Here is a 10427-nt window from a genome sequence, read left to right on the forward strand (position 1 = left end):
AGTTCGTAAGGTTTTCTTATAAGTTGTTAGTTTTAGATAATTTCCTGAGATATTAAATAGGTATCCAAACTTAGTACTAGGTTTCATGGATATCTATAAGTATCTATAAATATCGGAAACACCCCATCCCTCTCACCGAAAAATGTTCCCCTCCGAGAAGTCTTTGTTGTTTGACCCTTTTCTATTATATTATCCATTCACATCTTTGAATTCGACTACTAATAATTGTTGGTCGCTCCCTTTTTGAAAATTCTAGAATATGTATTTCGACTATAATTTGATTAGTGGCTTTTGTCGTACATATTATTGTGTCACATGACGGCTTCGCCTGACTCTTGCAGTTTTTCAAGTACTATACAATTTTCACTCCAATCTCCACTCCTTCATAATTCAATCTCTTTTTTTCTTGTTAAACTTTTTTTTTGCCACTGATGACGCTGAAATCAAAGAATGGAACAGCAAGAGAAGACTTCGAACTTTCTGTGAGGATTTGGAGCGGAAAACGGAGGAGTGGAAAGAATAATGAGAAATGTGTCAGACATCCCTCATTGGCTCGGCTCCCCCCAAGTGGGTTTTCGATACTATTCGGAAATTAGATGTTTGATCATGAGCCTTTTTGTTTTATTTGGTTGTAGATGGATAGGAAAAAAGTTTTTATTTAGGGATGCATGCAAAAGATATTAAGAACAGATTAGTTTCTATCTGGGGAAAAAATAACTTGATGGCAAGCCAGTTGCGCACAGCATCTCAAATAACAAGTTGCCTAAGCTGTTGCTCCAGTTTCTTTGTGTGCATTTCTTTTTGTTTGGTTCTTTATTTCATCTTCTTCTGAAATCACCTTTTGCTGTCCTTACTGTTTCACTTACATTTATATAAATATAAACTAACTCATACGGCCTTCTAGTATTTCACCTGCGCGCATCGTTTAAAAACAGCAATTATAGCGATTTGGGGTCAGATGGCCTGCTGGTGAATGATATTTCGGACGCGATTATGGAGAAAAATGAGGAAAAGAGTAATTGCGTACGGTTGTGCCGTCGTCAATACCCCCATTAATAAAAGCGAGGACGCATTCTGCCAACAATGTTTATAAAAAGTGACTGGACCCCCTTTTTAAGTCAACGAAACCTCATCATCTCGTCAACCTAACGGGAATTATCTTTTTTGTAGACGGTTTTTGATCATCTCGCAAAATTTCTGAATTTTGCAAATATTTTCATATGGCTCTGTGTTTTTTCGGGTCAAAAATTGTGGGAAAAAAAAATCTCGCTGCCAGATGGGCCACCCGGACTTTGACTTCGCAGCGGGAGGGCACCGGAACGTCAATAAACTTTTTGACGAGAAAGAGATTGCATATTGTTCCAAAGTTTCCGACATGTTTTCAAAGTTTTGCAGACGTTTAATAAATTTTGGTTGCGGCCTTTTTTTCAATCGGAAAAATATAGTCTAGTTGAACACTGGAACATTTTGCAAAAAGTTATTCTTTCAGTTTTCTGTGTCACATGGAAACGATTTCTACTTGAAAAAATTGTTATCTTACCAAAGATCAGTAATTTTGGTTCTGAATTTTGTTTTCATTTTTATTTTCAAAAAAAAGAAACCGTATGACCCAAGTTACAGTTTTTTTCCCACTTTTGATTCTCACAAACTACTTTCGGTCATGGATTTTTAGTGTACGTTCAAACAAACACATGATCATTGCGCAGGAACCGCCTCTGAATTTGCGATTCCAGTTTTCCGGTACTCAATTTTAATTTTCAGTTTCCACCGATCACTCCACAGAAAAGTGTACGCCTTCACTTTCTTTTCCCTCGCAGGTGTTCAATTCTTTCACGCAAAGTCTCAAAAAATGTGCGCTTGCCCCAACCCTTATTTGGAATCTATATCCAAACGTAACTGACCCAAAAACAGAACAAAAACAGTTGTGTGCAGTTTCTGCACCACACCAGCCATGCCCCTTTTACGACCGCCGCTGAAAGATTAATGGTAGCCTCTGGTCTCCTCAATTTGGGACTCAAGGTCGTCTCCGCTCCTTTTGTCAGTCCTCCCTTGTCTCAGTATTCGCACCCACACAGGAAGAGGTAGTAATTGTAGATCCGGGCACCAGTCGCCAGATGGATAATGAACACCAGGCTCCGTCCTTCCGTTAATCGGTTTTTTGTTATAAATGTACGGTGTCTTCCTTGCTAATATTGTTATTGCCAGGTCGCAGAGGAGCTTGATTCTTTTTAGTGCGGTTTTTATTCTTGCTTCCTTACTTCCCATCTGTCTTGTTTCCCCATCTTAGCTGACAGAAAATGTCAAAAAAGGTCGTTTTTGCATTTCTGACGGTCGCCCGTTTTCGACTTCCCATCATGGTTTCCGGAGTAATAAATCTAACACAAAGTGCATTCTCATTTATGGGATTGCTCTATGAACTCATGCCAGGTTTTCCTAATTTTCATTGTAGCCATGAGTAAAATGACTAATTGTTTACATGAACTAAAGCTAGAATGCTAAAATTTTGCAAAACTAAAGTGCAGAATACTTTTGGTGTTGTAATTGGATTAATTAGCATAACATTTTTCTTCCAGCAAAACTTTTGCATATAGTTTGATTCTAGTTGAAACCTGAAAACTGACACTCGAAGAAATACTGAATCCCGGGGACGTATTCACGATAGACAGAAAATAATTAAGCGAGAATTTCCAATACCAATCTCATAAAAGTTCTGTACTTTTTTCTCATTAAGAACAATGGATGTGTTTGTTCCATTCAACAAAAAGCTTTAGAAGAACTGATGAAAAAAATAGGAAATCACAAAAATGAAAGTTAGAGAGAAAGAGTTCTTGGGTAATCGTATTATTTGAAAAAATTCAGTGTCTGGTGCAATATTTTTGGAATTTCTAGCTATTCACAAAATCTCAGAACTCCATCTTCAAAACTTGTCGAGCCTAAAAAGCCAACCAACTCGGCGCCCACCAAGTTCTTTCATCAATCTGATGCACTTTCAAAACAAAACCGCTTGCCATCAGATCGTCGATGTTTTCACCATCCCCTCTACACAGCTCCCTTCCTCGCTTCATCAATCTTGTGGGTAGCGAGTTCTCTCGCCGAGAAAGTTTTTTTTGAGTAATCTTTCCTCTTCTAGATAGAAATCTACAAAGCCCATCGTCCGCTCCTCCCTCGCTTTTCTCTTCCCGATTGAGACCACAATAAAGCATGTGCCGCCACTTCTAGTAGACGTGGAAGAAAAGAAATGCGTAATATGTTTTGCCCGTTTTGAAGATGGAGAAAGAATATGTCATAAATTTGGAGAGCAAGAGGAGGGGGGGGGGGTCGTATCCATTTTAGTGCTCTCGGTCATAACTTCAACTTTCATTTTGTATACTTTATCTACCTGCCATAAATCATGTCTCGAAACTTATTTATGTCGCTCGTAAATATATCAAAACTGAAACTCCTTATTTCTCCTTTCTGTGGTACTCTTCGTACATCAGCATCAAAAATTCCCACGTTTGTAAATTACATACTAGTAGTAGTAAATTTCAACTCCCACACAATCTATCCATATTTAGAACAAAATGCGGGATTCTAATCTGTGAACATTCTAGAACTTGGAATTGAGTTTCTAGAACTAGAAACAAAAGGTTTTTTATAGTTTTCTAAATGAGGGTTGTGTTCTCTCGACAAGACATGGAAAAAGTTTTCGAACTTTTTTCAACAGGCTTGTTCCATTTTCCTTTGAAACTTGCCGCCAGATTTTATACCATCTGTTATTTTCTTTGTACACTTTGTAGAAGGGACAAGAAGAAACAATTTCGTTTACCATACGCTATAGTTTTTCTTTTTTCTAAAACTCTCAAATTCTCTCAAGATGTTATCTTGTTCTTCTGCCAAACTTTTGTACTCGCTACAAAAAATAGTTACAAAATGTAGTTACAAGTACCTACAATTTCTTATACGGATGATAGTACGTCAATTAAACTACAATCCGTTCTCATCTATTCTGATCGATGCTTTGCATCCAATCAAATGATGTATTCACGTCCGGTTACACGAAATCTGAGAATCGTTGGCTGATTAGGTAGACGACGAGTGCATATTTGATGCTACCCTTCTTGTTCTTCCGTTATTTGATACACGGGGTACGTCAATGAGTAGGAAAAATGAGTAGACTGTTGTGGAGATGACAGGAGGAAGTTATTCAGATTTAGCTCGTTGCAAATCTGAAACATTTTGGGATCTTATTGCTTGCGAAAGTGGTTACTGTATCTGAACATGATCTCATAAAATATCTGAAATTTGCCAACGATCAGAGTTCTAATTTTGATATTTACGTGAGAGAAGTTTTTCGTATCCACAATGTGACTCTTTCCCTCCTGGGAAACATCTCCTGACTTTGGAGTTGATCATAACTTTTGCTGTTGACGTCGGCTAGAACTAATCACTCACATCATTTGATTCTTCATAATTGCATAATGATGACTTTTCGGAATGTCGAAGTCTGGATGGCGTGACCCTCGTCATCGGAATCGTCACTAGTTGACAAGACAGGCTTACAAAAACAGGAATACGTAATGTAGAACAATCATGCGTTTTTCTGACTTTTCAATCAACCAGGCTCCTCTGGAGTCTCGGTCACAGACAATTACCACGAGGTCTTGATTAATATTGCTTATTTCTCATTTGTCACAATTTTATGATATCTTAGAATGCTTTGCGTGTCAACCTATATTAAACAAGTGCTTCTTGGAGGGTAGGGGGGCGCTCAATGGGTTCCTTCTCCATTTTTCTGAACTTTTTAGACATGCACAATGAGGAGCCGGCAAGGCTCTTCACATTTTCGCCTCTTTGTGTCTTATTGCCCTTTACACGAACGCCTTGTACTTAAAGACGTCTTTTCCTACCCTTTTTTTTGTTTTTTTTTCTGGCAAATCCTCATTCCAATTCCATTGGCGTTTCTCGTGTCGAACGAAGAACCAGCGCCTCATGAATTCATTTCATTAAAAGGGTTGGTGTTTGAGAGGCCTTTGCTATAGTTTAATGGCTTACTACCGTATTCTAAAACCTTTTTTCTCTCGACCCTATGCTCTCTTTTCAGAGCCCAACCCCCCGGTCGCATGGCTCTTTGCTCCGCCCACTTCGAAAGGGGGCTGTACTCTCAGATAGAGCACGCTGCCATTTCATTCTTTCTCATTCGAGTTTGACTGCTTTCGCTGTTCTCTCCGCCTGTTTCCATGGCTCTCTTCGGAAAGTTTTGACTCTTTCATTTTCTTATTTTTCTTTGAAAAGCATAGTGTCTTGGTCCCTTTCATCAAGTGTTGCTCAGCACCCGAAGACGTGTCTAGAGCTTCCAGACTCCCTGTTCCCATTCGATTTTATATTTTTTGCATTGTTCTTTCTTCTTGACGTCATGAATTCTGAAACAACTCCATTCAATATGTAAAACGTTTTTTTAGTGCTTTGCCCGTTCGAAATGGAGTCTTCCAAGCAAGATCAACTGTACGAAAGCCCAGATAAGAAGAAGGTGGAGACGGTGTTGGTTGAGAAGAAGGAGGTGGAGACGGTGCTGGCGGAGAAGAAAGAGGTGGAGAAGGTACAGGTGGAAAATAAGGAGGAAGAAGTCAAAGAAAATGTAGAAGAAGAAAAAGAGGAAAAGTCAGAGCTTGAGGAAAAGCGTCATAAGAAGTTGAAGAAAAGTGATAGCGACTGGGATTCTGAAACCGATTACGTGCTCAAGTGGAATGGTGATTATGATTATGATTATGATTATGATGACGAGCCAGAACAGCATTTGGAGGATGAGGATGAGGAGAACGAAGCCGAGCATTCGGAGGAATACGAAGAGCTGGTTAATTGGCGTGTCAACTTTCGTCTTCGCTACCGCATCAAGAGTGATAATATTGCGGTAGACCCGACGTCTTCAGCTTATGGATCGGTAGCAGATATGATGAGAGAGCTCAACAAGAATTCGGATGGGTGAGTAACGGATTATAAGGGGAATAAGGGGGGGGGACTCATTAGTTCACTCGGGGTGCGTTAGAGAAGTGTCATATTCGTAACTTCATATTCCGTTTCCAAAATCATATTCCGTTTCCAAAATCCTTCTTTACCTTCTCTTTCTATCCACTCTCTACCGCAAGCTCTCACGTACTTCATCGAAACAATTATCGACCAGACCCTGAGAATCTCTAATTGCGTCATTCTCTCATGATCACTCCTTTATTATCAACAGCACGTCTTTTCCAGAGAGACTCTTGCCAGGAACTTCCAATTTCGTCATGAACTCAACGACAGAACTTACAAAAATGTAAGCAATTTGTTCATTAGGTGATATACGCCAGCAATGGTCTTTCAGAAGTACATCCTACGTCTTGATGCTTGCAAGCTAACATTCAGCGAGCGCGATGACAGCGCCCTCATCCGTAGTATCACTGAGGCTTCCGTTCTCAATGAAACCCCTAGCAATCAAGAATTTCGCAATCGCAACATGGCTATGGAAGAGTTCCGGAAGATGCTCTCTTTGAAGATTTGTGTCTGGAGATCGTTGTTTGTCAGCAATGACACCAATCAGGTTACTAGACAATTTTATATAAATTCTCACAGTTTTTATTCTTTAGATGGGAGACATGGACTTGTCCAAATGTGTGAAAACCATCTCAGCCGAGAACCTTACCGTATACATGGACTCGTACCCAAACGTTGTTGAGATTCTTAACCTTCATCAACCAATGTTGCAGAAGTTTACATTGATGTGCCGCGAGGAGTTTTCAGGTGTTCTCGAATTGGAACAGGTCCGCAACTGTCCAAGACTCAAATTTGATGGACCATCTGATTTCACTGATGAACAACTTCTCTCTATCAGAGCTAGAGTCTTTGAGTTTAGATCAGAAAAAATCACTTCAGCAGGAATTAATGCTTTCCTTAAGGTTATTTGTTTTCAAGATCTGATCCTCTTCATCCTTTCATAATTTTTAGGCTCTGGTTGCTGAGAATATCCCAGAGGGATTCCACGCGTGCGTAACTACGAACAACCAAAAATGGACCGAGAAAGAAGTGATGAAAGGATTCGATTACCTCATTTATGAAAGTGAAGCTGCATATGTTCGTATCAAGTAAGAAAAACAACTAATTACACAAACAACTGATTACACGAAACAAACATTTTGCAGTGGAAGCATCCCTCTCAACGTGTATCGACCTCTTCTGTGCACTATGGCAACTAACCGATCGGATCAGCGTTTGGTTGTCATTTTAAGAAATAATCACTTCCAATGCTTCAAGGAGGGGCAAATGGTTGAATACCTCTGTCACGACAATGTTCACCTTGATTAAATACTTTCTGGTCTAATTTCAATAATTCATTCCTAATCAATCTTGTTTCTTTCACATGTCTTCCAGCGTCTAGTCCCTTACTAGTTGCCTGCTACCGTATTTTTTTCCTCTTCCCGATTTTCACTCATATCCTCTTATTACCCCAAAACTTCTCGTACTATTTTTATTCAAAACCACCCACTTCACACATTCATCATATTTCCCCTTTTTGTGATTCTGTTCTTTTTCACCAGTTGTTCTAAATTTTTCTGATTTCATGACCAAACCAATACTTTGTCTATTGAATTCTTCACGTAGCTCTTCATTCATACTTTAAAACTTCAAAAAACCCCTAAAAAATTAAAAATTGCTAAAATCCAACAAATTCTTCCATATATGTTAAATTCGCCTTTTCTTCGTCCGCTTAATTCGCAATTATTATCCTATTTTCTTATTTCGACCATCTTCCCAACTCTCCCTTCCAAAGCTTCCACCACAATTTTTGAAAAACATATTTTGTTTATTTTGTAAAATTGTAACATTTGCTTTCAACATTCCCCTTTCACATCTGCTGTATAATGCTTTATATTTATTGTTTTTTTATTTATTTGGAGTGAACTAATAAAGTTAACGCACAAAATACAAGATAGTCAATACATAAGTGATGTGACCTCTCTGTGAGCCGTGACTTATCACTGGAATGTCAAAATGGAGTCCACATTGGCCAATACTATGCTCAAGATCGAAGCTAGTTGCGAAACCAAAGCATCAGATTCGCAAAATCTGGACCGGGCCGGATCGGCTCGTCCCATGAAAAAATTTCCCGGCCTGCCCGGCTCTTTTTCACAAATTTGTTCGATATTTTTTTGAAGTTTTAATCAAAAATAGTCAAAAGTTCAATGTTCGTTTGAGTTTTTATCAATATTTAGAAACGTAATAGAAAATTCGACTTTTTTCCATTCGATCATGCGTACCACATCTGTATATCGTTTAAATCGAAAATAGTTTGCATCCAATTCATTTTATTACTAACACAAAAAAAACAGTTGAAGTAACTTTGAATGGATCACGAAAAACGGAAAACACGGAAAACGGAAGGTATACAATTTGAGCAAGTTACAAGACTTGGAAATGAAAAAAGTTGGGGGGTTAACAGCACAAAGTTACAACAAGAACGGGAGGAAGTGAAACATTCGAGAAATTAATATCATGAATTGCACTGAAACTGCATTCTACACAAGTGAGGTGAATACCCGGTGCACAAAACTGCGAAATCAGGCAACTTGAGTGAAGACGAGGGCTGCTGGGGGAAATGTAAGAAGTAATACTTGAGCTAAGGTGACTGTGAGATTAAAATAAAAGTAAATTTTCCAGAAGCAATGGTGAAAAGGAGAAGGGAAGTTAAAAAAGCAACAATCTAGACCATGAACTCAATTTCGGGGAGAATTTGGGTTATGAGGTCTTTCTCGAGTCCCAGATAATCTTCGAACTTTCTTGAGTGACTTGCCGTGATTTCCAGGAAGCATGCCAAAGACAGCAGCATTTCGGAAAAGGTGATTTCCAACATGTTCTTCAGACATGTGAGGACTTTGGTCGAAACCATTGCCAGCTTGTCTTCTGGCATGCGGCTGGTGAGTTCCGCCCTATATTGAAGAAATTCAACTCCCATTTTGATGTGTTCGTCGCGCTCGTTGTCGCGAATCTCCAGTCGGCGGCGAAGATCGTGGTGGTCCAGAATTTTCTTTTTTACATCCGACAACTGGTGGCGTTCTGAAAAATTCCTATGTGATTGAAACTTTTTATTTATGTAAAAATCCTTACTGTTGGTGTTTTGATTTTCAAACGGATCTGCCTTTTTGAGTTCCTCAAGGAGCATATTAATATTGATCTCGATGGTCATATCAGCCGGCATGACGAATTCTTGAACAACATTACTGTAATAAAACGATTTAAAAACTGAAATTCATGCCCATGTAGACTCACAGTTCAGGAGATCCTCTGTAATCAGCCGGGTAGAGATCTTCCAATTCTTGTGGAGATGCAGCTCTTGTTTCCATTTCTTCGTAGCCGCCATCATCCACGGTTGAGGTTTTTGAAGCAATATTGATCGATGGAATGACATTCATTGGTGCAACTTTGACTTTTTTCTTTTTCCCATCAACTGGTTCGTTTCCGTCTCCGTCTTCATCTCCAGAAAGTTCGACTCCAGCCATTTTGCATAGAGATCTAAGTCCCTCCTGGAATGATGGCTCGCTGTCCATGTCATCCATCTCATTCATAGTCTTTATGGAACCGAATTTTTCGGTGTCGTCTCCAATTTTGACTCTCCAACGAGCGAATTCAGCGGAATCGTATGATTTAGTGAATGCGAATCCCTTATTGATTGTCTCCTTAGTTCCAACTTTCATATCGCAGTGTTCGATTTCCATGGCATCCATTCCGAAAACTTGATTCATTTGGGAGCTACGGTGGACGCTATAAATAAATGAATCATTTTTGTCTTCAAATAAAACAGCTACCTGTCTGGGTCCAAGATCACAAATGTACCGTTGGCGTTATACTCATAGATGAGCGCATCCCGTGGTGGTGGCGGCATCGGGTGATCCCAATTCATCAATTCCTCGTTTCCCATAGTTCTATCCATTTTTATTTCAGTCGCCGTCATGGTGTTTCCTTGCATACTAGGCCCATCTTGAACAGCATGTTGAACATCATGTAGTTGCATCTTTTTCAACTCATAGTACTCTTTGTCGTTGTTTTCTGTTCCATTCGTTTCATAAAAAAGATTGGTTCTGAAAATGTTATAGAATCATTATTGGGAGGATAAATTAGCTGGATTACCTTTCAGCAGTGGCATTTCCAGGCTGTGCGAGTTCTGATCCGAACCCCAGAGGTGACAAATCCTCGTAAACTTTCTTTTCCTCAGAGCTATCCATTCCTGGAAGACTGTCAGACATCTCCAAGTTCACAGGACCGATGATTCGTCTGAACAATTAAATATAGAGATAACAGGAAAATTTGAGACGGAATACGGGAACGACACATGTAACGATAACGGAAAACAGTGAAATATCGATTACTATAGACAACGAACAAAGGGAAACATGACTCATTTCTGGAACCACCAATCT

General features: G+C 39.3%; 2 protein-coding genes across 2 annotated transcripts; one reads left to right on the forward strand and one right to left on the reverse strand.

Moving 5' to 3' along the window:
* Positions 1-5458: 5458 nt before the first annotated feature.
* Positions 5459-7317, forward strand: GCK72_024973 (uncharacterized protein; the record flags this gene model as incomplete). The annotated part of the gene is made up of 6 exons (XM_003099755.2): positions 5459-5961; positions 6232-6292; positions 6341-6556; positions 6603-6911; positions 6961-7097; positions 7155-7317. The coding sequence occupies 6 exons, from the start codon at positions 5459-5461 to the stop codon at positions 7315-7317; spliced, it is 1389 nt and encodes a 462-aa protein (XP_003099803.2).
* Positions 7318-8713: 1396 nt separating this feature from the next.
* On the reverse strand, positions 8714-10253 carry GCK72_024974 (uncharacterized protein; the record flags this gene model as incomplete). The annotated part of the gene is made up of 5 exons (XM_003099756.2): positions 8714-9066; positions 9118-9230; positions 9280-9771; positions 9816-10088; positions 10138-10253. The coding sequence occupies 5 exons, from the start codon at positions 10251-10253 to the stop codon at positions 8714-8716; spliced, it is 1347 nt and encodes a 448-aa protein (XP_003099804.2).
* Positions 10254-10427: the final 174 nt, after the last annotated feature.

The sequence above is a fragment of the Caenorhabditis remanei genome, chromosome X, assembly GCF_010183535.1.
Source record: "Caenorhabditis remanei strain PX506 chromosome X, whole genome shotgun sequence".
Taxonomy (NCBI): domain Eukaryota; kingdom Metazoa; phylum Nematoda; class Chromadorea; order Rhabditida; family Rhabditidae; genus Caenorhabditis; species Caenorhabditis remanei.